The sequence below is a fragment of the Thunnus maccoyii genome, chromosome 17, assembly GCF_910596095.1.
Source record: "Thunnus maccoyii chromosome 17, fThuMac1.1, whole genome shotgun sequence".
NCBI lineage: Eukaryota > Metazoa > Chordata > Actinopteri > Scombriformes > Scombridae > Thunnus > Thunnus maccoyii.
The window spans coordinates 12,436,471-12,463,808 of record NC_056549.1 but is presented as its reverse complement, the minus strand read 5'-3'; the positions used below and the strand labels follow the sequence as shown (position 1 = coordinate 12,463,808).

The following is a 27,338-nucleotide window of genomic DNA, read 5'->3' as shown; positions in this document are numbered from 1 at the left end:
TGAGGATACAGGTGATGCGATTCCTGCTAATGGGTTCATGTTCTTCCACAGATCGACAATTGGTGGCCCGTCACACACCAAGAAGTAATTGCACCAGCAAAACACGGTGACTGTCTGACCTGGGGGTGCAGCAAAAAATGTCAAGGGGTCATATTGTTACAGTTAACACACACTATTGTTTTATCCTTGTGGTTTTATGTGTGAGCATATTCTTCTCAGCTGCCTCTTGGAGAAACACAATTTTTCTTACTGTGTATTTAAAAATGCATATATTCAATGTAAATATGTTGAATAATTCAGTTCAATTCAATTTTATTTATATAGCACCAAATCACAACAAGGTCTAGACCATACTCTTTAATTTACACAGACCCATCAATTCCCCCATTAGCAAGCACTTGGCGACAGCGGTAAGGAAAAATTCAGTGCAAAATCAGTGCTTGTACCAGGGCCAGTGCAATATACTGTATGTATAGCCTAACAGCGTACACCAAAGACGCACAGGTTACATCAGAGTGATAGTAGTTGCAAATGACACAAGAGGAGCTAGCCGCAATGTCTCAACATTTTATGCCGCATTATTAACCAATCATAGGGCAATGGAAAGATTCTGAGCTATCTCTGAGTGGTGTGTTGACTGATCAGCCAGTCTGAACAGATGAGAATCTGGTTGGTGCAGAAGTAGTGTATGCTGAACACGCTGCAGGAGCGGTGAGTATTTCATTCTCAATAGGCAGATTTTCGGCGCAGTGTTCCTCTGACTGTTGGATGAGAAATGACAAAAGCACATTCTGTTGTAAGTCCTAGTTTGCTTGTCCTCTATCCTCATCAGACACACACTAGCCCTGATCATGTGTTGTTTATGTTATCAGAGCCAAGGATATTAAAGACAGCTGCAGACATCTTCGAGATTCACTGAAACATCAATGAACATTAATTCATAAATTCTGCTCAATGAAAATCCATCAACGTATGTATTATATGGTGATAAGTAATGAACTTGAAAGCAAGTTAGTAGAATCCTCAGAGTTGTTTAGATCATGAACAACCTTGAGGGTTACAACAACATTTTTGTTAACTCTCTCTCTCTGTCTCTGCAACCCCCCCACCCTTCTCTCTAAGGGGTTGATGCTCTGCTCTTTCATCCTCAGAAGGATGAATTTTAAAATCTTTATTACATAACGGAGAGTGGAGAGGCATATCTCCATGGTAACAGCAGTATAAACACCCTCTAGCTCGATGTTGTGGTAACTGAGTTCAGCATTCAGCCCTCCTCCTCTCATTTCATGAAGGCACTGAACATCTAAAGATGCAGCAGCCTGTCAGGGATCCATCTAAAGATGCAGCAGCCTGTCAGGGATCCCCCATGAGGAACAGAAACACAGGATGAGCATAACAAATGCAGGCGAAAGTTCATTCAAAAAAAATTCAGATGAAAGGAACTGAAATCAAACAAAGAGGATGACACTGTTTTACATAATTAAGTAACTCTCTCTTTGCTTCAGAATAATACAGTATGTGCTGTGTAGATACAGTGTGTTCCTTGAAGCACATTTGAGCGAACTGTTGAATTAATAAAGTAAAGAGGACTGTTTGAAGGATTAAAATATATATTTCTTTGCACTAACAAAATCAATTCCAACTTCAAAAAGAAAAGAAACCCCAGGAGGTGTTCAAAACAATAGTAAAAACCCATTTCTTGCAAACCAGAAACCTAGTAAAAAAAGGAGTAACAAAAGGAAAGAAAGGTCACACTATAACAGTTTATTACATAAATCATAATTTTGCATCAAATATAACATCAGTACAAACATCCTGAGGTGATATACTTAAATATTGTTCAGGAATAGTGTTTTCAAATGGTCATTCTGTCATTCAATCAATACTGTTTTGCACTTCATTTGTTGAACCTTCTGCTTTCTATTCTCTATTCTCTCTATTATCAGAACAGCATTGATACCCATCATTAAAGAGATACAACATCATAACCAAAAGGGAGCCATAAAAAGTCAGGGTATATTACCAGTTTTTAATGTTAAACCATATACAGTACAGTATGACAATAAAGTATGTCCAAAACCCTTGAATAGTATGGGAGAACAGAGTCCATATATTCATTCATTTAATGTCTGATCATTTTGTTCTCTAAAGCTAATTCTGGACTGTGAAACAAAAAGGTTTTTCTTCATCGATGCTCTGGCAGTATTTGACACTAACCTGCAACAAATTTGCAGAGAGAGGACAAATTCTGCTATTTGTTGAAGATTTCAGAATCTTTTAAAAAAAGGTGAATTAATCTGAGTAGTTTAATTAACCGGTTGTAGCTCAGGAGGGAGAGCGGGTCGTCCACTAATCAGAAGGTTGTTGGTTCAATCCGTGGCTCCTCCAGTCTGCATGTTGAAATGTCCTTGGACAAGATACTGAACCCCAAATTGCTCCTGCTGGCTATGCCATTGGTGCGTGAGTGTGTGTGTGTGTGTGTGTGTGTGTGTGTGTGTGTGTGTGTGTGTGTGTGTGTGTGAATGGGTGAGCACAGTAACATTGTCGGCACCTTGCATGGCAGCCCCTCCCATCAGTGTATGAATGTGTGTGTGAATGGGTAAATGTTGGCATGTATTGTAAAGCGTTTTGAGTGGTCAATAAGACCAGAAAAATGCTATGTTAAGTGCAGTTAATTTAGCATTTTCCAATCTAAAAAAAAACAATTGTGTTTCAACCTCCAAATTCAGCAGCATTCAGGCCATTTTTGCTTTCGAGGCTCTGCAAAATACACATACGATATGTGATCCCAAAACCACAAACAATATTATACCGAGAAATTATATGAATGGAAGAACAGAACAGTCAAAGTGGCTTCAGGTAAGACGTGACCTTTTAATTGCCAGCAAAGAACAAAATATAACCGGTAGGTCTGGTGGTGCTTTTATTTCTTTGCCCTGTGTGTGGCATCATTCGGTTGAGCAGGTGTGTGAAAGTACAGAAATGTTAACCTCCCACTGAGGCTTAGGAGGGAAATTATTGTATGAATATGTATAAATGCTTGTGTGAACTTCTGAAAGGTTAAAAATGCTTAGTGACAGTCATAGAAACCATGTTTGTGCATCTGCACAGTAAGTTCCTGTGTGAAAGAGAAACAAAGAATATCTTATCATGTTGAAGCATATTCTGCCATGTCTGTTTGAATATAACCATGCATAGAGTAGTCCAAATAATTCCTAGATGTTGGTGTGAAAGAGATAAATGAGTATTTACCCCACTCTTCAGGGCTCACTCCTCTCCAGCACATGTCTGTATCGAGTGAGCCATGCTCTGAGCATTAAAGAAAGTGTGACAAGAGAAATTGTTTCTTTCCTCATTGAGGTCATAACCTGACGTGCCAGATGGTTTGTTAGACAGAACTACCTGAGAAGTCGTCCTTGGAAACTGTTTTGAAAAGGGCAGGCACTTTCAAAAAACACTTGGCAGGTGATTGGTTGAACCATCTGTTCATCATCGTCTATCACCATCTATCACCGTCTTACTTTGCAAGGCAGCTGGATTGGCGAGATCACACGAGAATCCTCAAAGGACGCCGATTGGATACATGCGCATAACTAGAAGCCTGACAAGACGGATTCTCGCGTGATCTCATGATGTCATGATCTTGCCAATCCAGCTGCCTCGCAAGGTAACTGAAGTCAAGTGCAAAAGGTGAATTGCCACAACAGGATACATCACTCACTTGTTGCTGTCATGTTGCATTCCTTGGCTTTACATGTCTGCACTTGTTCCGCAGTGTCACCATCTTTCTCAGTGCTGTCATCAAGGAGACCAAAAAAAAGTGAATCAGTGTTCAGGGTTGCAGAGGCCACATACAGGTGACCTGTGAGTGCTGTAACATCTCAGTAATTCAAAGGGGCCTGCTACTGTTGCCTTGCTTTGTCTAATAACTATCATTCCTTTGTTAGGTCAGATATTTGTTTTGTTCATGTATCCCTTGTTGAGTATAGGAACTATTATCATGTGCATTGCTTTTTGGGAAGCATGATCACTGACCACTCCACTCATGCCTTGATGGATAAAGCTGGTGACATTACATCTATACATTTTATATTGTTATTGAATTCCCATAAAAAGAGACCAAAACCAACAATGCGTTACATTTCTCAATACTTCACAACTTTCCCAGCCTGCCTGTGGCTCTCAGTGCCAAGTACATTTGGTCCTTCTGAAGATTTAAACCTTTAAAAATGCATCACAAATATATACTTTCATTTTTTAAAAGTGCTAAATAATTTCCTGAAACAGCTGGGCACTGCAGATTTTACAAATTTTACTCAAACAGTAATGAATTTTTTAGGGATTATTTTCAGCCACGGATCGGGTGCTCTAGTGAGTTTTTACAGCAGCAGGACACTATATGCGTCCTGATCCTCCTTACAAGTATTGTGCATATATCCAAAGCCAGATATATCATAGTTCTCTGTGATGTAGACCTCCATTATTGTCCAAAAACTAGTAAGAACATGTCAGTGTGCCACATTGTTGCAATGGGTCACATGTTACTTTACCACAAAGAGTTTGGGCGAGATAGTTTGTTTAGAAATGGCTCCAAAGTCTAATAGCAGCTATCACGTTTTCAGTCTCCGCAAAGTAGTAATATGTAAGGCAGACAGCATTGAGCATGTGTGGGAAGGCAGTTCCATTTACAAAGCTTCATAAGTTGTTGTGCTACATATCTGCACATGAGATTTGTTGACAATAAGAAAAATAAAGGAAATCTTTGGCCACATCCTGTAAACTATCACTCTCCCTTGCTGCACTTGTGGTAACAAGTATTTTGTTTCCTGTGCAGTTCCTAATAACTACTATAACTTTCAATATTTTAATTGTGCAAATGCCTTTATCCCCTTGCAGTCTTGTCTGTGTTGGTGGAAACCCCTTTGTTTCGGTGGCTTGTGATTTAAGAATGCATTTAAGACTATTATTTGGGGGAAAGTCCCAACGTGGTATAGTTTGATTTGGTCTAAAACAAGACTTAGTCAAGTCTTAATATGTCTCTGTCACAAAAGCCAGAGCGAAGCGTTATGTCCTATTTTAATCATTACGCATTTGCATTATGCATTTGATAAAAACTTTATATTCATGCGAGTAGGAGTACCGTTTGATGCATGTTCTGTGCATACAAACTGTGTGTGTGTGTGTGTGTGTGTGTGTGTGTGTGTGTGTGTGTGTGTGTGTGTGTGTGTGTCTGTGTGTGCACGCGTGTGAGTGCATATGTGTGTGTCTGTTTTCTTGGAAACCTTCATTAATACTGTATGTGATTCCTTGATAACAAATGGGCACTGACATGCTGTAATAAAGATAAAAGCATAGATATATTACTATCTGTCATACATTCCATCCTGTTTTACTGTTAACATTTAACATAACAGTAGACAATGTGAAACAGGCATGTCACGTAAAACAGGCTAACAAATTGACACATTTTTTAAATTGCCTCTGTTGATTCAAAGCTGCAAATACAGCAAATGTGTGCAAGACTGTTTAGCAGCTTAGCCTTTCTCACTCTGTGTGGGTGAACCTGTAAACCCTCAGCCACATAAAACCGGTCTGTAGGTCATGTGAGGTAAGGACAGCTCATGAAGGAACAGGAAAAGTGGTCTCTAAATTATGCACAATTTCAGTCAGCTCCACTCCTTCAGGAAATTTATATCAGCTTTTAAAGTGCAAAGGTTTATGGGAGCTCTTTTAATTATATGTTTCTTGTTGTTAATTGACAGTATAGGGTTTACACATGGTTGATTACACTTGTTGCAAGTTACCTGACTGATAAGAGCACTGTAGGTTAAACTGGTACACTGAAAAAACTGAAGATGGAGGGTTGTTCAACTTACAGATATGCAGTTCTTATATACTACATAGTTGATTTATATTTATCTTCTGAACATGTTTAAATCTTGTGAAATTATTTCAGTCTTGAGGGATTTAAATTCTGCTAGTCTCAGTCATGTTAAGAAAAATGAAAGTAGTTATGTTTTATTATGTTTTATAATGGGAAATCCCACCTCCTGGGGGCAGGCTGCAGGACAGAAAACTATTGCTGTGTAATTACACACCATCTTTTCCCTCATTTTGGAAGCAGCAGCAGAGTGACAACTGACACTTACATAGTTAAGTGGTGTAAATATTAACATATTAAATAAAAAAAAATACAATTCTGAAAATATTTTAATATTTACTCCACTTATGTCAGTGTCAGTTGTCACTCTGTTGCCGCTTAGATGTCAGGTGCCACTAGATGCCACAGGAGTGCCAGTAGCTGCCACTGGAGTGCCACTAGCTGCCAAAGGAGTGCCACTAGCTGCCACTGGAGTGCCACTAGCTGCCACAGGAGTGTCAGTACCTGCCACAGGAGTGCCACTAGCTGCCACAGGAGTGCCGGTAGCTGCCACAGGAGTGCCGGTAGCTGCCACAGGAGTGCCACTAGCTGCCACAGGAGTGTCAGAGGCTGCCACAGGAGTGTCAGAAGCTGCCACAGGAGTGCCACTAGCAGCCACAAAAGAGCCACTAGATGCCACTAGATACCACAGGAGTGCCAGTAGCTCCCATATAGGGTCAGTTGTCACTCTGCTGTTGTTTAGATGTCACAAAAAAGTGAAAACGAAGATGAAAAAGTGAAAAACAAAAATAAAAATGTGAAAACACCATGTAGCTGACTTTTTTGGAGAATATTATTTTTTATTTATTAAGTAGCCTACACAATATTTATACATTTTTAATTTTTATACACTCAAATCAGTCCAACACATTCTGGGTTTTCCTCATAACTTAGTGAAGTCCGAACACAGCTCAGTCAAACCAACACGCCTCTTTCCAATCCCTGTAAACTCTCTCTCCCTACGTACCCTGCTCTTCCTTTCTTTCGTCTTCCTCCGTTTTCTCCACCCCATGAACTACCAGTTAACTGCACAGCACCCACTAGCTGGAATACTTGATACCAGAATATCAACTTAACAATATTGTAACCATTAAATATATGTAAACAAGATTATAGATAGCAATAAAATAGGAATATACTAGACTTATGTTTGCTCAATTACATTTAAACCTGTGTTTACGTAATTGCGTTTACATAAGACAATTTCACTATTACAATAAGAAAACTGAGGATTTGTTTTTCATTATTGTAGCTGATTGTTATGAATGACTATAAAATTAATTATTAGTAAAGAATGTATTTTTGTTCATTTTTATTTAAAAACGGGCAAAATCATAACTTCCTTGGCGGAGGTAATGACATAAAATGAATGAAAAACAAAAAAGTAGAACATGGTTACTTAACAACCATCCTAAAACAGACTTGCGGCTGCTGACCTGCCATGAAAACAAACCAGGAAATTTGGCCCCGCCCTAGTTGACAGTGAGTCTTTCAACTGCCGACAGAGTGCCACAGGCTGCCACTGAGGTGCCACTAACCTGCCAGTGTCACCAAGAAGATCCTGGCCTCTCTCCAAAGTAGAGTGCATTCCACACAAGATAATCAGACACAAAAAGAGTCGTCTATATTCAGCTGTCACTTATGTGCATGTAAGAATGTAGCTAATGAAAGGGAGTTTGTCTTTCATAACAACACACATCTGAAGAGAAATGAAAATGTCTGTTGCTTGTTTGTTGGCTGTAGTTTTCAAACCAGTATTTATGGAACCTTTAAAACACACCTAACACATTAACTGAACTCTCACCAGGTATTGTGAGAACAACTACAGTAGTCTCTCTGTCATTAGATGATTTGTTTGCTGATAGCCAGGACGAGGAGTGTGTGGTAGAGGAAGTTTGTCATACATCCGTAGACTGAAACAATCAACACAAGGTACTGCCAAGTGTAACTGAGCAGCAGTTTGCAGCAACCTTACTGAAGTTGGAATATTTTGTGCACGTGCAGTGGCGCCTTAATGCACAGGCTTACAGGGGCTTAAGCCCCGGGCCTCCAGGGGCCTCACGAGACATGAGTTTAAAAAAAAAAAAAAAAACAGTAACAGTAAACATGATGTAGGAGAGTAAGCTACCTTTGACGTGGAGGCAGACATGATGAGGAGTGCTTCTCACTGTGCTTCAACACTCCTTGTAAAAACATGATTTATGTCATTATGTCGTGTTTGAATGTGGCGGCGCGGTGCAGCAGCAAAAGTTTTCATCCAGCTTACTGGTTAGCTGCGTTTGCTTGTCAAAGTAAAGACGAGTAAAGAAAAGGATGACAAAAATATCACATGGACTTAGAGGAGGACTTTGTGACAGAAGTGATTGAATTTTAATATTCGTCAGATTTTTTTTGTTTTACTAAGTTTGTAAATGAAACTGTGTCACCAGCAAGAAGCATTCACCTTTCTTAAAGTTAGTTTGAGTGTATTTCATGAAGAATTTGACATTACTGTCTTGATACTTGGCCTTGATACTTCAAGGCCATGGATGTTTCAGGAATGTATCAGAATCAAATGTTGTGGGAGGTGTTCACAGATTACATGGCCAGTATAAAAACATTTAGGCTGCTATCCACTATGGAGTATCGGTCAGTCAGATACCCTACATTTCATACACAATTTGTCAAACTGCATTATTGTGTTGTCAGCGTCTTTCATATGTTGAATTAAGGCAATTTCACTTTTTTTTCTGAAATTAATCTCTTTTAATGTTTGCTTGTTTGAGAGGAAACGTTGCATCTCGTTGCAGTATCCCAACACTGATGGTCACAGGATAAACAGGCGAAACTGGTCAAATCTGGCAAGTGCAACCACCACATAGTTTGCACACAAAATACAATCATGCACAGTGTGAGTCCACAGTGACAGAGGAGGTTAATTTTAATGTGAATATGGGCAGAGGTGGCTGGTGACTCAAAAAATTGGGGAGGACAGGAGGAAAACCAACCCGTGGTGTCATGTTATTTTACATTAGTTGGCTGCTTATCTCTTCTTTCTTATGTTCAAGTTATGTTATGTTATTATGTTCATATGCAGGGCTGTGCAGAGACCTTTAGAGGGGCAGGTGCTCAAACTTAAAAAGAACAACAAGAACAAGATTTTAAAACACTACACACCAACATAACTTATAGCATAACCTAATGAATTATAGCAACCCATAGTCAAACAGCAACCCATAGTCAAACAGAATGTTACATGAAATATTACAACAAACCGTATCATACTATATTGTTGTCCTCCACCAAATGAAATCGGAGGGGGGGATAATTTTATATGCCATTCACTGAATGGCATTGGTTTTCAACAGCTGTCATCACTACAATGCACTCAGCTGAAAGTTGCCAGTTAACACTGTCACTAGTAGATCTGAAACACCGGCCTACTTGACTGATAACCTAGCTTTGTCTGTCATATGTGAAGTACTATCTTCTTAGAACAGTAAGTAAGTGTATACTCAGTTTAACAAGCAAGTTAATATTGCATTATTAAAGGGAAGGGCCCTTCTTGTTTTTATTAAATCCATGTGGGTTTTGTATTACTAATCAAACATTTCCTAGATCTGGCAAAATGCAAGGTCAGTCACAGGCAGATATTGGCAGAATATTGGGTCAGTCATTATTTTTTACAGGCTGTCAACTGGCTTACATATGGGCCAGTTCTAGCAAAGCTGGCCTCCAGAGTTGGGCCAATTTGTATGGGCCAGTTCTGGAGAGTTTTGCTGGGGTGATTGTAGCCCAATGCTGCCAGTGTCAGTTAGATTTTGGCACCCAGACTCAGACCAGTATAGGCTAGGTCTGCCATTTTTGTTGGAGTGATTGCGGCCCTATGCTGGCAATGCTGGTTCAGTTTCAGGACCAGTGTCCGGGTCTGGGTGTACCAGTGTACGATTCTGGGGCATCGTTCAAACTGGGTTTGGCAAGAGTCTGGCAACCGTGCTCAGGCGGAGTTATTTCTTCTGGCCTGCTGGATTTGGGCCATTATGGGGAAAAAACATTTTGGCTACCTGGTCAGTCTCTGGAGAAGGGCAAATAATAAAGACTGACCTATAAGTCAGGTCACTACAGTTATAGCCCATAGGAGGCAAAATGTTTGTTAATTTTGGTCAGAAACACATTTGTGTTATTTTTGACATGTTTAAGAAATCACATTCATATGTTGTTTAAACACTCTTAAAGGAGTAGTTTGATATTTCTTGCACAATACTCTTTCTTGTTGTGACTTAAATGGGAAGACCATTACCACTCTCGGTAAATATGAAGCTATCGTTAGCCAGTGTAAGTTAGCATAAAAACTTGAAGCAGGTAGAAACAGCTAGCCTGGCTCTGTGCAACAGCAACAAATTCAGCCTACCAGCAACTCTAAAGCTCAATAACACAATTATTTGTTTATTTATATCACTTGCTGAAAAACCAAAGTGCAAAAATAACACATTTTAGTTTTATTATTTCTTAGCCAGGAGCAGTAACTTCCTGGAGTCTGGCTGGTTGCCTCGCAACCTCACGGTCAATGATAAGATTCTGCGAAATAGTCTCACACATAACCCCCCAGCAAACCACAATATGTAATTTTTGCACTTCACATGAAATAAATATCATCTGTTCATTAGTTAACTTTGGACAGAGACTGAATAGCTGTTTCACTAAGATAGTCAGCTGGTGGCTGTAGCTTCATATTTACCCCACAGACAAGAAAGTGAATAAGTGTATTTCCCTGTAGAATGATTCCCTTAAAAAATTATGTGCATCCAGTGTATATGTCTGTGTGTCCAGTGTGGTATAACACATGTAGCTACATTATATAAATAAGTAGGCCAAGGCAAATCTGTGCTGCGCCTAATCTAGACACACAGCACCTATTTTTAAGATTGTTACTTCACATGCTTGCCTTTATTAGACAGCGTAACATAGAAACAAAAAAAAAAACAGTACAAAAACAGAGGACAGAGTGGATGAAAGTAAGTAAGTGTCCCAAGCCTTCTCAACCCCTGGATGTTAACAATTAAACATGGCGTAAAAATAAGACCTGTTTTGTATTTCTGCATTTTATGTTGAGTATGTTTTTATGTTAAGTGGACCTTGTATAGACACCAAAAATGTGAACAAGTAGCATGTGGGGTCTGTTGAAACCTGCCAGCTGTCCAACATTATAGGAATGACATGTGAATTCTGTTTTGGGGGATTCTTTTCTCATTAATAGTTTTTTTTTCCAACTAGGTCAAATAAACACTCAATTCCAGGAAGACTTATTCTGAGAAAGCCTCTGTTATCAGGCCCTAATGACAAGCAATCTTCGAAACACACTAAAAGATTGTCTTGGGGAATGGGAGGGAAATGAACAAAACATGAGTGAAATTCCTGTCCAAATCAAAATCACATTAGTAGCCTTACTGGAAATCTCTTCTGGATAAGAACTATGTGCTTTGACATTTGAGAATAGTGTCTCATTTTCACAACAATGTCGTATGGAGCCTCAGCTGACGCACTGTGTTCCAGCTTTATCTGCTTAGTTGTGGTGGTGTTTTTGGCTGAAAAGTCAAAGGAGGCAGTGCGACTCGTCTCTGAGCAGACTGATGACCGCGGAGAGGAACACGGTGTAAAGCGTACATATCTTCTGAGCACTGCCTCTCTATCAATACAACAGATTAGTTATTTCTCAGGGCTAAATGACCAGGCTGTGTGGTCCCTTAAAGAAAAGCCACCCTCTCTAAAGACGTGCAGTTTGGTGTATCAGCGCTGTTCTCATGGACAAAGGACGCTGGTGATCCAAGGTGATGTATCAGTGTGCATCGAAGGCTCCATGCAGCCACAGCGGCCCAGACGGATTAGCCTGAGAGGGACTACATGATGGTTGCTTAGTAACTACAAACCTACTCAAATGCTTGACGAACATAGGGGACAGGGCTGTATTTTGACCATGAATAGTCAAAAGTGCTTTTTATTGCAACCTTACCTAAGCTTGAACTACATATAACATGATGTACAAAGGAGGTGACATACACATGATATATATGACATTACAATCACCTGGCAGCCCTGAAACTGGAGTGTTGCAATGTGTGTGTGTGTTTGTGTATCCTACCTGAGACGTGTGTATTCAATGACTCTCCAGTGGCCAGTGTACTAGTAGTGGTTTCGGCTGGATCCCTGCCACTCTTAGTGCTTTGCTGCAGGCTCTGTCCGGGCTGTTTTTCCTATTCTGGGATGTCCTTGCATGACCCGCACTTCCATGCCAAAATCCGGGCTGTGTCTAATGAAAGTAGGGTTCCAGCAGTTTATTTCAGGAAAAAAAAAAATCTCTGAAAAAAAAAAAAAAAAAAAGAAAAAAAAAACAGAATCAAGGCTCAGGCCAGTGCCACTCCGCCAGTGTTTCATTAAGCCATACTTGTCAAGCCGGCGGTTGAGAATGGGAAAGTAGCAGTAGCTGTGGGATTGTGGGTGCAGGCTATAAGGTTTAAAGAGAAAGAGGTATTTACGCAATAATAAGGGCGCTTTTGTGAGTTTTTCCGAGCAAAGGAGACCTTCAATTCTACTTTGCTTTTCTGAGCAAATAATGTGGTAATGGCGATCAGAAAAATCTTAATGAGCTACAAAAAACAATCACTTTTTCATATATTTTTTCTAACATCTTAAGCCCTGTTTTGACCAAAAGTCCCAAGTACTTTGCACCCAGAGGAACTAATAAACCTGGAACTTTAAGTCCCTGTTGTGCAGTCACGTTTGTGTTTCCACCGCATCTGAGGAACCAGGTAGATCATGCAAATTAGATCCATTAGGAATTGAAAATTACAGCCAAGCTTAAACCCAAACACAACATTCACACGAGGAAAAAAACAACACACATTTGTCCTGTTGTTCTGTGTATTTATGCTGCATGAGTTGAATTTAATGAATGAATGAACAGGAGACATGAAACTAAGAAAATGAAACTAAGAGTGTCTGTTATAACTGCTGTGAAACAATCGGAAAATGGTGTTTTATTTCTCTCATGCACTGCTTTATTCTCGCTTCAGCCGCTCCCTCTAACTCACTTGACCACCGCTGCTCTCTCTCTCTGTCGCTAGTGCTCTCAGCTCACTCGCGCGCTCTCTCTCTTTTTCTCTCGTCTTTTTTCTAAAAAGAGTTGGGAAGCCGATTACAAAACTTTTAAAATTATCAAACAAAGAGAAATGTCCTTGTCCTAAACTGGTCCTTAATCAATACTAGAGCACAGCTCCTGTACTTTTGGAAAGTACTACCCTCCTCAGCAGGGAATTTTGGGGGGGTAAAACAATCTCTCTGGAACTTAATTTAGACCCTGGTTCCTCCGGTGGAAATGGAGGTAGAGGACCTGAGTTCCCCAAAAGGTTCTTAGTAACTGGGAAAATTTCCTGCAGTTGAAAAGCGGGTTTATATGATTTCTTTGTTCTATTTTGTTATGTGCAATTTATATGTTATTGTTGTGGGTATGCACATTGACGCTGTATAAATTAGACCCAAATAACATGATACCATGATCACCTGACATCTTACTGATAAAAACAGGCAAAACTGTATGAGGGTTCCTGAGAGGCAAAGGCGATTGTTAGTGGGGGTAGAGGAAGTGAAAGTGAAGGTAAGTCAGCGTCTTATTCATCCTGTCACATTTGTAATCGTGCTTAGAAGGTATCCAGTAGTTCAAGTGTGTTTTTGAGTATTTCTATGTTGACTTGTACAACATACAACATATGAGTTTATGGAAGCATTTCTTTGATGACCTCTTTGACTGCTAGGTCACACAAGGCTAAACCCGAGCTGATCTTTGTAGCCCTAATGATTCTGGGAAAATCAGATTCAGCCCAAGAGGCAGACACTGGCCAGGAGTTCTCCACGAGCCTGCACACATGCTCTTTTCTTCCTTAGCCTGGGTGTAAACAACTGAAAGACGCCAGTGGTCTAATCCAGATCACAGCAGCCGTTTAATAGACTGGTGTGGCGAGACCAAATTCACAGGAACTCCTGATTATAGAGCGCTAAGCATCTAAATGGTTTCTCTATTACAGACTAAGATCAGGCGCTTTGTACTTGATGAGCAGCGTTTCTCACTTTTATGGTAAACCCCTTGTTTGGCAGCGTTTCAAAGATGTTGAAGACAAATTACACACTTAAGTAGCATTTAATATCATACATGAAAAGAAACTGTTCTTGGTGCTTCTTGGTAGGATTATTTTATTGTTTTATCTTTCAACATTTAGCAACTTACATGTGTACATCTTGCATCATCCACACAGCGCAAAGAAAACCAATTTTTTCAGTTTATTCAGCGGTCATGGAAGCATACAAGACTGACAGTAATTAGATCACTGCGTTCACTCTGTAACAAGTGTTTAAACTAATCAAGCCTCTTTCTCACCACTGTCATATGCAGAGCTTTTGCACACAGAATGTTCGTCATCTTGTAAAACCAAGTTATTTTCAAGTCCCAATGAAATGAAAAATACATTTTCCAAGTTTTAAATTCATCTTTTTTAGATGGAGTAGAGGTCCATAGGAAACATAGAGACTGTGGAAACATGAGAACCAAGAGTGCACACTGTGCAGTGTTCACACACTTGCACTCCAAACTTGTGAGAGAATGGCAGAAAGGAAACATAGTGTGGTGCGATGCTACTTTTCACCTGTAGATAGAAATACAGCAAGATGCACTATTTGTGACAAGGAAGTGCCACACAGCAGCAACACGAGTACCCTCCTCAAACATTTAAAAACAACACAAACTGAAAGTTATGAGGCTGAACAAAAAAAAGAAGATGCCCATACATCCAAGTCTCCTGCACGAGGCAAAGCATATCCAGACAGCACCATTATTAGTTATTAGCTCTGCCAAGGAAGTGACGGGGGTTGTGTTTTTAGTATTAAACTCATAAAATTAAATGGTATCAAAGTAAAATAGAAAAACGTTTTTTTCCAAACAACAAAAGTAACAAAAGTATCACGTCAAATTAAAAAAGTTTGGTATCGGTCATCCCTTCTCTGAAGCTCCGTATTGCCGAACTCTTTAAGTCCCACCCACTTTTTTAGCAGTCCAATCAAATGCAAAGGATTTGATTTAAATCCCTCTTTTAACTGCACACTGCTCAAATATTCCGTTTTACTGGTAATTACATCCCAGTACAGACTGGGATCGTATGAATTGAAACTGCATGTTAAAGTAAGAATGATAGGTTTCATGACACAAAACAGTATGTCATCAGTTAGCCGGTTTTTTCGGGGGCCTGAGGGCCGTTTGTTTGCTAATCAGCATCTGAGTCACTTCCATTTCAATGGAAAACATTCTGTTTGCTCTTTTCCAGAACTTCCATCACCACCAAATATAGTCTGTCGTTCGAATTGCACAACATATGCATGTCAGATGAGCAAGAAAACATTTTACGCAAGTTTCGGCACAAAGTTCTTATTTTCAGACGTCAGAACTGTTTTTGTTCCACTCTGTCACAGGAAAAAAGTTAAAGCACTTTGGCACACTAATTCATGACATAATGAAGAAAATCTAATGTATTTCATTTAGGAGAGTGCCCTTTTCGGTATGACATCAATATATTGAATTACATTCTTATTTTCTCTTCTCCAAGTTTTTAATGGTCAGAAGTGAATCCAGTGGGCCGATAGTCACATTGTTTTGATGAAAAGTATGCTGTAATCTAATTTAAAGCTCCTACATGGGACTTATTCTGTTAATTCTTACTGTATAACCATATATTCACATAATTGTAGTGTGAAATGACAGAAACATTTGCCATGACATTATAAAACTAAGATATGAATTAAAACTATGGTACACACAGTATTTTTTTGTGAAATCTGTCACACTGGGTGGCGACATTCCAGCTTCTTCTTTGTGAAACACATAGCTAACTTTCTGATGCAGTATCTCCCCTAGAGATAAATGGTACAAAGTGATGGCGTTTCATGGTGTATCGCACCTGGCATCTCTCTCTACTACTTTGTTTACTAAACAAACCAGCGTCGCGCTTGCAGATGAGCGTGTAGCTGTTGCACATCTGGTTTGTTATGGTCGTTTCTCATCAGGTTGTCTGCTGTTCTCTTTAGAGTTCTCCGAAAACCATCAGAGGCCTCCTGTAGCACAGCTGCTAAATAGTTCCAGGTGCCTCCTGTCAGCCTGGGTGCCTGTGCTGTGATTACAGGTGTAGTTCTCAGAAAAATGTATTTAAATCTAAGCAGAATTCTGGTTTATTACAACTTGAACTGAATTTTCTTGGGCGTGACCATCATTTTTATCCTACATGATTACACTGTACTCACCAAGCTAAGTGCTAAGATTTAAAGGGAACACAAGCAACCGGATGATCAGACAAACCTGCAGGTTAGTCAAATTTACTTGGAAATAATGATTCAGACCGTCTGTTGCAAACATCCGTTGCAGTTTACACCCGGTCTTCCCAGTTCTTTGAACTACCTTCCTTAGTTATGCACAAATACAGTTTTCTTGTGAAATGAGGGATTAGTAGCGACATTGCAGGTGTGTTCACTTTTGGTTACACCTCCAAAAAAATTGGTTTAGATTAGGGATGCACTGATCCAATCTGCCGGTAGTGGAATGAGCATCGGCCATAACATGACCAATAGAATGTACATCAAATATAGTTTCCTTGTCGATGCAGTTACACTGTAAAATTCAGCGTTTACACTATTAGTTACATTTATACAGTCATGGCGGGCTGCCAACAAAGTTTTTAATGCCACAGCAATGCCTTGCCTCATGTTGACTTACGTATATAAAGTATTCAAATGAGTTCTGCGCAGTCAAGTTTACAGTTTTTAAATGTGCAGAAAGAGGAAACTGGAATTTTGGAAGCTGCCCTGAGTTGAGGAATCAGATCTTACTGTTGGGAAAGACATGTTTTATTGTTGAATATGACTAAACATTTGGTTTTTCTGGTTAGCCAAGTGCTTGTGTTTCTTCCCAGATCTCAGCAATCCCTTAACTGGAAATCAGACACATACAGTGAGTAGACGTTTTGTTAATTTCCACTGGTTTCCTTTCAGTTTCTCATTGACTTGAGAACTGTACAGTCTTCTATTTGCATTCTTCACTCTAGTCCTCACATGACATAATAGTTGATTTCAAGCTGTTGAAATCGGACTAATCTTATGATGTATCTTTCTGCAGCAAATTTTCCATTTCAGGGAATCTTGCAGAGGTGAACAGACACAGTGGGATAATGCATAAACCCAAAGTGGTTTTCAAAAAATTTCGTAACGACTGATTCAGCAAGACAGACAAGAAACCTGTTTTGCTTCCTCCCTGTGTTCCTGGTTATTTCTTCCTCTTGTCATTCAACTCACATTGTCACATATGCAGACGGTTTTTATGTCTGATTTGAGTGTACTGATGAATCGATTTGTGGTACATTTACATAAGGCCCAGACATTTTTATGCATGAGAGGACTACAGCGCCTCTCCGACTATCCTTATTTTTTTTCTGCAAGGTGATGAAGGAGCTCTTGAAGCATCTGCCTCCTCTCTTCTCTCCATCTTTTGCTGCCTCTAGATGCCACTTTCCTCACTTATATAAACCATCTCTCCTCTTCATTGTCCTGTGCTTTGCATCTACCTTCCATCTCTGCGGTTCACCCTGTAAGTATACCTCTGCCTGCTTTTAGGGTCAGCCTCCCGGTGTGCACAGCATCCCCTCCACCTCTCTGCATCATTCTGACGAATGTGTTTGCTGATTTCAAAGCACAGATTGTGAGAATGTTATTCACTGCAAACAAAAATATCTGTAGCAACGACGCACTTTCTGATTATGATGTGTTCTAGCCTATATTTCCATCTGTTTTTTAGAGAAGGTGGATGACACACAACACATACGGAGAGAGGGTAGTGAGAGAAATAAAAAAAAAGAAAGAAAGCAGAAGGAGGGGACGAGGAGGAGAGCGGCACAGTAGGGAGGGAGGACAGGGGGCAGGGCGGAGGTGGGGGTTTTACAGATGATCTGCCACACGCTGGCATGGTTATGGCATCAGAGAAACAGATCCAACCGTCACATGGATTCCACCTCGGTGCGCTGACACCTGTGACGATGTGTAAAGTTTGGAGATGGTGAGACTGCGAGCTGCGGCCAAGGTTAAGATCACACTTTGCTCACTGTCGGATATAAACTGTTATCTCTACATATCTTAGTGGACAGAACAAGCCTGAAAAAGAAGAACACAGTAATCATTTTTAAATTTTATTCCACCTTTTATTCGCCAGATACGCCCCGCTGAGGCCAAAAAACATGTTTTGCAAGGGAGTCCTGGCCTAGATGGCAGCATAAAAAGCTGCAGACATGATAATATAAATGCAGACAAATAGATACGGTAAAACTAAAAAAGGCTAAAATGAGCTTGAGACAATTATTTATTTACAATAGATCGTCTTGAAATATCAGATACCTCAATTCAATTTGGTACTGAAACAGTCATTTTAAACATACCTGCAACTGAACGTGGCTCTTCTGGACCCTTAATTGGTATCACTTATTAAATTATTCATTTAATACAATTTAATACAAAAGTCTTGCAACCTTTGTAAAGCTTTTAATGTTAATTTTCAATGAGTTTGTCAAAGGGCTGTTGAGAAGTGCAAGATATTGGCCTAAATATACAGATAATGGGTTAAAAAATCACGTTTTAACTATTTCTAAATATTTAAATATCTTGACATTTTTTAAGTGCTGTTAGCAGATTATACAACACCATACTAGGCTCTCTACCGTTTCTCATATTGTGTTCAATGTTCAGGGGCCCAACCAGAGCAGAATGACTCATCCAGCCTACAGTCTGTGTGAATCCAGCTCCGTCTAGTGGCTGCAGAGGCTCCTACACTCGCTACAGGGAGAAGTGAGTTCACAGACTGTGAATGAAGTGAAGTCAGATGTTTTTTTTTTTTTTCCTTTCTGACTTTCATGACCATCCGTGCGTTCAGCTACAACCAATTAAAACTAATCCAAGTGTCTGACATTGATATAAAAAACATCCATCCACTGTCATGTTTTGTCGACACGTGGATTGAAGACGCTGTAATTCAGACAGCTTCGAGCGTCTCTCTCTCTCTCTCTCTCTCTCTGTCTCTCTCTCTCTCGCTTTCTCTCTCTCTCTCTCTCTCTCCCTCTTTCTCTCTCTTTCTCTCTCTCTCTCTCTCTCTCTGGATCTTTGAAGCCCAGAGTTGACGGGAGGTAATCCCCACCATGTGAGTGGGCGGTGCGGGTACCGGAGGCGTGTTTTTTCTCTTTTTTTCCCCATTATTCAAATGCTGCTGTACCTATAAAAAGAGTGCCTACGTGCGTCAGATAGTTTTCTCCAATGGGTAAAGGTGACTAAATAGGCTACTAGTTGTCTCTTTCGCCGGCCCAGTCGCATCCTATCGGAAGGGGAAGAGATGATGCACGACTCTGGCGGTGTCCAAATGGCGAGGGCGCTGAAGCATGCAGCCCTGTGCCTGATGCTGCTGCCCCGGTTCCTCCTTGCCGCCGTCATGCTGTGGCTCCTGGATTTCTTGTGCATAAGGAAAAAAGTGTTGCTGAAAATGGGAGAGAGGCAGGACAGCCCGGACGACCCGCCGGTGTGCGTCTCTGACTCTAATAAGATGTTCACCTTGGAGTCCCTCAGGGCCGTGTGGTACGGCCAGAAATTGGACTTTCTCAAATCTGCGCACCTCGGGAGCGCTGCGCCCAACACCGAAGTGGTGCTGGTCCAGGAGCGGAGGAGGGTTCGGATCTTAGACTGCATGAAAGAGAAGAGACCGCTCATTCTTAACTTTGGCAGCTGCTCCTGACCGCCATTCATGACGCGCCTGGCGGCGTTTCAGCGCGTCATGAGCCAGTACGCAGACATTGCGGACTTTTTAGTAGTATATATCGAGGAGGCGCATCCGTCGGACGGCTGGGTGAGCTCGGACGCTCCTTATCAGATCCCCAAGCACCGCTGCTTGGAGGACAGACTGAGTGCCGCTCAACTGATGCTCACCGAGATGCCCGGGAGCAACGTCGTGGTGGATAATATGGACAACTCATCCAACGCCGCGTACGGAGCATACTTTGAGAGACTTTACATCGTGAGGGATGAGAGAGTGGTGTATCAGGGGGGCAGAGGTCCAGAAGGATACCGGATTTCTGAGCTCAGAAATTGGCTGGAGCAATACAGGAACGATTTGGTGAATTCACAAACAGCGGTGCTCCATGTGTAGTTGAAGATGCTGAACTGCCTGCTGCTCTGCCCATTCTGCTTAGATGTCCAACCCACAGTGCAAAATATTCAGATGCTGCTATCAAATGTTCACACATGGCACATTATGTTGTTTTCCTCGCGTAAAGATATTCAGGACTCTTTGAGAAAATGTTGAAGCCTATAGGCTGTAGGCTGTTATGTTGTGCTTGTATTGACCTTAATTGATTGCTCATAGCGATTTTTTTTTTTTTTTTTTTTGTATGGAAAAGTCTTGAATCAGGTGAAACTGGATTCAGTTAGTGATCACTATTTTTCTACAATACAGATATGTAAGTGTGTGTGTGTGTGTGTGTGTGTGTGTGCGTGTGCGTGTGTGTGTATGTGTCAGGCTAATATCTCACTCTGGTGTTTCTGTGAAGTTCGGTTTTTAAAAGGCAAAGCCAGAAAACCGACACTGATGTTTCTGACACCGGGAGTGGGTCCATATTAGCAGGATGCCTTCCTCGACGATCGACTGCCAAACGATGTAATGTTCAAACGATGTAATTGAACAAATGTTTTTAATAAATGTCAGATCACACATTGATACACTGTCGACTTAAAAACATCTTAAAGATCTTCCTATTTATCATTTTTTTTCCGGGTAATACACAAGAAAAAAAAGGATGAATATACGTTTAAACTCTCATTTTTGTGTGTGGCCAATTACAATATGAGTTTGCCCCCATATTTAGTGACGTCATGCACCTTTATCAGATGCTCCATGTTTGTTCATGTGATCACCTTTCTATGATTGTTTATCTCACTGTTGTGGTGTTTTTTCAGACTTGACCTCCTCTCACTAGTCTCCTCTATTCAGGCATATTCAGGTCAAAGTGATCCACCATTAGCATAGTAATCTAGTGTAATACTGTGTCCTTATGGCTAATTAGTAAATCATTCACTCTTAATTAACCCACTTTCAGCCGTGAAACGTGAAAAAAGGGGGGCTAGGCATCACTTTTTCATGTGTGGGGCAGAGGACGAGTCATGTTTATTTATATCGCTCTATAGAAGAGGGTTGTTTAATGTTGTGTGAAATGGTTAATCAGAAGTGATCAAGACTCATGAAAGCAATGTGATGATCAATTGAAAGGCAAGGGTTAGAAAAAAGCCTCAGAAGAATTTCAAATTTTTACAAAAAGTGCTTTGAATTTGGGGAGAGGGGGGTTTCTGAATTTAATGTCAGTCATTAACTTTATTGAATTTAAATTTTGCTTTTCTGTGGGGAGGGGGAGAGGCAGCTAGTTTGAGGAATTGAGTCATCATTCATCCTTGTAGCTTGGTTTTCAGATTCTGAAGGGAGAAAACTGTCTGTTCTCGCCAAAAACAATATTATCTGGAGGAAAGCACACTGTCATCAGTAGATCATGAACGTGCTTGTTAGAAAAACATCCTTTTTTTGATCAAATGTTTCTTTTATGTTAACTATACGGAGCCGTGACATTTTCTATGGAGAGATCGGTCTGAAGAAACAATGGAGAGTTGAGCTGATTAGGTGGTGTGATGCAGCGATCAAGGCGTTTCTTTAATCTTTAATCCATCTATCTTTAACTCACTCTCACTTTCTCATTATTTCTGGAATCTCTCATTTTCCCTCTCTCCTCCTTCCCGCCTCTCTCTTATACATATATGTGCACGCACACACACACGCAGGAATTCACTCGCAGACACACATATAATTAGGATTAGAGAGCAATGTGATTACTGTAGATCCCACGTGGCCCAAGTCTCTTCTGTGTGGTTTAATGTATTCAGGTTCCTTCGGGCCTCAGTTGATTCTCATTATATCACTACATGCATGTACTGTATGGCTGCATGTGCTCATGCATAAATGTATCATGCAGCAAGGGTGAACTGAGAGCAGGGGAACTTACATGCCCCCTCGCCCACCGTCCTGTAAACTCCTTCACTGTTTCTATGCTAAAAAAGAAGAAAAATAGTGTCCCTGTTTAAACCTCCCCTTTCAAATCAATTGCAGCCCTTCAGGCGCAAACATAGTGATAAAGTGATAAAAGAGGGTCAGTCAATCAGTGACATCTGACTAAAGAGCTTTTAAAATTACAGTGGTGACCTGAGACTGACTGATAACATGAGAAGTCAGGGGAGGGGGGGGGGGGGGGGGGCAAGCACAACAAACCCCTGATGCTCTGCAGAAAACATCTGTTTTGACAGGTCATTTTATCTTGAAATCAGCTTTCGTCATTTATTTTTCCTCACACAAGAAAACGTTCAAGGATTTCATCAATACCTTGATTTTGATTTTCAAGTCACTACCCCCTTGTTTCAGGAATTTTACAGAAGTTTCTGTGTGCGTGTGTGTTTGTCTTTGCAACACACAAGAAACAGGAAAATGACACTCCGTTTGCATTTGTAATGGAAACAGGTGAAATAATGAAAGAAAATCACAGTTTAGATTTTGCAGGATTTTTAAAAGTGGTCTTGAGGAGATGAGGTTTGTATTATCTGGCCACAGGAAAAAAAAAAAAAACATGCTCTCGTCTCATGTAACATCTTCGGTACATGCAACACGGCGTGCATAAGGCATGTGGCCGTCAGACTGAAGAGTTCAAACACTGATGATACAGTACAATATATCTCATGTGTTTTATCTGATCATGACACTGCGTCAAACAGCACGGTCTTCCAGGGAATCTTATTTCCACAGGACCAAGTAATGCTGTGACAACTCACAGCTCTTGTGTAATGGCTCCTTCTGAAAATACACAGAGATCTATAGTGTGTGTGTGTGTGTGTGTGTGTGTGTGTGTGTGCAAGTGTTTTCCCATATCAGTATGAATTAAATGCTACTGACCATCTCAATCCCTTTCAGCACAACAGGGACAACTGTGTCCTTCCCTCTGATCAGAGACAAATTTGACCTTTCAATTCATTTTCATTTACTGTGGTACAAAATTATTTATCCTCGTCCATAGTTCATATGCCAAATGCACAATGAAAAGAATGGAAATTGATGGGATGTGAGATGAGGCATGCAGCGTGTACAAAAGGGTCTTGAGCATGTTTTTTTTTTTTGACTCATGTCAGGTCAGTGACGGGGCATCGACGCCACACAGTAGGAGGCGCTGGTTTCTGCCTCAACAGTGACTCATGAGTCACGAAATGTGACCGACATGTGCCTCTTCCTTCTTGTCTTCGGTCTGTGACACCTCTGCATGACAGTAATATCATGTTGCCTTGGCAAAATTAACAGCCAAGGCCTTTATTTTTTTCATCTTCCTATGTTTTTTCCTCATATCTTTTCCTCCTTCCTTAATTAATTTCCTATCATTTTCTTCTTCAACCTAGCGAAAATCTTGAAAATCTCCAAAACTGAAGATAAAAGGTTTATAGACTCAACTTCTCTTCACAACAATAAGATTTGAGCACATTTTACCTACTTATACGTCATTACATTTATTAAGTAATTAAGTTAAATAGTAGTTTTAAGGCTTTCACTTGTAATAGAGTTTTTCTGCTGTCTATGTTATTAGTACTTTTACATATTAAAGGATTTGAGTACCTCTTTCACTATTCCCCTTTAAAGTCAAGATGTCTCACTGTCCCATAACCATTTTTGATGTTTTTGCTATCATTGTCAATCAACAACTTTATGTAATTTTGTTCAGCTGTGAGCAGCTCCAATATTATGAAATGTGATATGATTTGGAACAAACCAGCATAAGAAAAAATTCTCACTGAGGCATTTTCTGGTTAAATAGTTATTAACTGTTGAATAACAACATTCTCAACTCATAATCCTTCTTGTAGCATGCTGAGAAATTCCACAGAGGGCCAGACTGGTACGTAATATCAAGATAAAATAAAATATCAATTATAACAAAATGCCTTAGATAAGATGTTCCAGCCACAGATGGGTTTCTCCTTTAGACTCCCAGAATGTATCATCTTATGATTCAAGGTCCCATTGCATCCTATGCTCCCAAATTGGATGTTTACATAACGCTATTTGCATTTAAAGCTGCACTTGTCAGCATTTTTATATAAGCAACGGGCCTATGACTAATGTGTAATGTGAAATTGGTCATTCGTAGTGACGAACATGGGTAATTATCGCCTAACTCTGCAGTTTTGCACATCTCTAAATGAATAGTAATGTTGCTCTGTGTCTGCTGGATGTGTAAATAAGCAATTGTTTGCTTATGCAACGTGTTTGCCATAACAAGTGGTAATAGATCTGTGTTGTGTTTATAGATGCTGCCCCAAAAAATCAATGAGTGTAGCTTTAAATCACCACTAGTAGTAAACTTATCTACCACAGAAAGAATTTCTTTATAAAAATATATTTTATTATCATAATACTGTAGAGGTTTACCAGTGAAAGTGTTGGATTGTTGTCATTTATTTTCATTTATTGTGTCTCATAGGTTGCATTTTGGATTAAGTATGTGCATAATCTGCTAATCTTTATTTTGTTTTGTTGTTGTTGTTGTTGTTGTTGTTGCTGTTGTTGTCGTTGTTGTTGTTGTTGTTGCTCAACTCCGCCCCCATGACTCCACCCCCTGCATGCCAGATTACCTACAGACCACAAGAAGCCTATAGCAGTCACATTTTGGTGCAACAGAAAACAGCACCCCCCACCGCTCTGACCCAATGCCCTGAGTATTGATCTGGTGCGAGTAAAAAAAGAAATCTAGTGGTGTGTGCAGTTATGCTATTTGTGAAAAGGTACTTCTTGGAAGGACATAAACTTCCTTGTTGAAATGATATCTCTTCATCAAGCCAATCTCATGACCTTCCATTTAGCCGCAAGCCCTTGAAGTCATATGATGTAGAAAACAAGGTTTGTAACCATGGGACAGTGTAACAGTGTGGAGAGTCACTCTATGACACACTTTACAATTTTAGACACCCTGACCTCAGCAACCCACGGGGTAACTTAACAGTTTTATAACGTTAGTTTTTGATTTGGTGCAAAACTGAAGACATGATTTAGGTTATCAGAGACAGGTTCACCTTTTTCACAAAGAAGAATAAATATGCAGGAGGCTTTTTTTTTGCAGGTTATACAGACTCAAGAAGATGTTGATAAAACACACATCATTATAGAGGCTTCTATAGATCCCATCAGGACAACACACCTGTACCTGCACTGAACAGGACAGAATTTTAATAGAATCAAGTCGGAGCCTCGAGAGGCAGGGATATTAGATCCTGAGAGTAAAGTGTCACATAGAAATGTGCAGACAATATACTGTACCTTGTGAAAACAACATATATTAATAATAAATGGGAAAGACTGGAGAGTGTTATGCTGCACACACAGCATGAGCAATAACAATATGATGGAAAGAAACACAGGAACAATGAATAGTCATTTCCTCTGGAGAGTCGCCCAGAGATTACAGTAAGTTTTGTGACTTTGATATAAGTTTACAAATGTGGTAAACTACTATGTGTAGAAGGTACAGTTTTCAGGTTGTGACTGTTATCTGAAATTTATATTGATTTTTTTTTATTATTGGTATTTGCATCCTTGCACATCTAAGAGAAAATTATATGATTTGTGCAGAATATTCATAGGTGATCGCAGAAATAAATAAAGGCAATTAAGCTTTGGGTTGCATCATTATAAAAAAAACCCAAAACCCAAAACAAAATGAAAGCTGAGGTTTTTTTTCTTTCATAGTTTACATCAACACTTCACCATGGTTATCCATAATTCTACTGTATTAACAATGTAAATCAAAGGTTGTTAGTATTTCTATGGTTATTTAAACAGCACATGGTGTTGAAATTAATTCTAATAAACTTAAAAGATTAATAACACATAGAGACAATATAATCTACATTATTATAAATAAATAAAACAAGGTCAAGGTAAAATGTTCCATATTGGGGTTTTTTTAAGTAGTGAGGTGAAACATACAATGGCTTAATTGTACCTTTTACAGTATTACTGTTTCTCAAAAGGTGACTACTGTCACTGTAAGAAGTAAATAAATAACAATAATGCGGAAGATGTATTGAGTGGTTTGACTATTTTGCATCAATTACAAGTAACCACAATTGAAACTGAATTTCTGTTATATTTTACTTATTTCTTCATTATACTGTGCATGCAAAATGGGAGTAATTAACTCTGTTATTAGTGACTGATGACATATACAGGCAATCTTTATGTAATATTTAGTTTTTAGTGCAAATACATGTGCACATTCACCTAGAAGTGTATTGAAAGCCCTAAAGCCGCATCTATCTTTTTACCTAATTATTTTTGTTTGAAGTATATTAACAATAAAAATGTAAGAATAAAGTTACATCTAGCAGCCAAACAACTTTATAAGCATTGCTGATCCATGACGAAGAGGGCACATTAATCATGGTGAAAGGAGGTTGCTTTGGATAAAAGGTAAAATGTAATTAGAGTAAGAAGAAGCAGCAGGAGGCCAATGATGCAGACAATAATTTACGGATGGAAACTAGATGAATCATTCAGTTATCTTTTTTTTTTCTTGTCAGTCTGGCAGCCAGTCACTCTGCATATTACCTCAGCATGGCATCTGTATCCCGGTTGCCATGGCAATCCGGTTGCTATGAGATCAATTTATCTGGAGATCTGGCAGTTGCAGATGTCACTGGGTGCTGCTCTTAATAACAAAGCCTTGGTCAAATTACAGACAGTTAAAGCTCACACTCATTTCTTATCCTGAACCCAACTGACAGCAGAGAGTAATAAAGACAAGCTTTTGTCAAAGCTTTGTTTAACAGTTTTACGACTTTGACCTTTGACCTTTATCCCCCCCCTTTGACCCTTTTCCCCCCTCACCTTCCGCCTCCTCCTCATTGGGTGCGGCACACTCACAGGTCTTCACTCCTCAGTAAGTATGTGAGTGAGCGGATTTCTCATGATATGTATTAATTAATTAATTAATTAAGGTTAAACAACAGCTAGACCGGTGTCGGCTCAGGCAGAGTGGTGGGGAGAAAAAACCATTTATAGGCTACTATAGGCCATTAAAAATAGAGGATGGAGGAAAACAAACCACAAATGAACACTACAAGTGTAAAATAGAACTCTAGTTGGGAGAATAAAGGCAATCAATGGTGTAAAGTTGTGGAGAATAAAGAATTTTAAAAACGCTTCTCCTACACACAGACTCACAGACACAGCTTTAGTTTTATTCTAGGT

General features: G+C 39.8%; 1 protein-coding gene across 1 annotated transcript; it reads left to right on the top strand.

Moving 5' to 3' along the window:
• Nucleotides 1-19,109: 19,109 nt before the first annotated feature.
• LOC121882551 (thyroxine 5-deiodinase-like) lies at nt 19,110-20,766 on the top strand. Its single transcript, XM_042390881.1, has one exon. It carries the CDS (start codon nt 19,359-19,361, stop codon nt 20,163-20,165), a length of 807 nt encoding a protein of 268 aa, XP_042246815.1. The 5' UTR covers nt 19,110-19,358; the 3' UTR covers nt 20,166-20,766.
• Nucleotides 20,767-27,338: the final 6,572 nt, after the last annotated feature.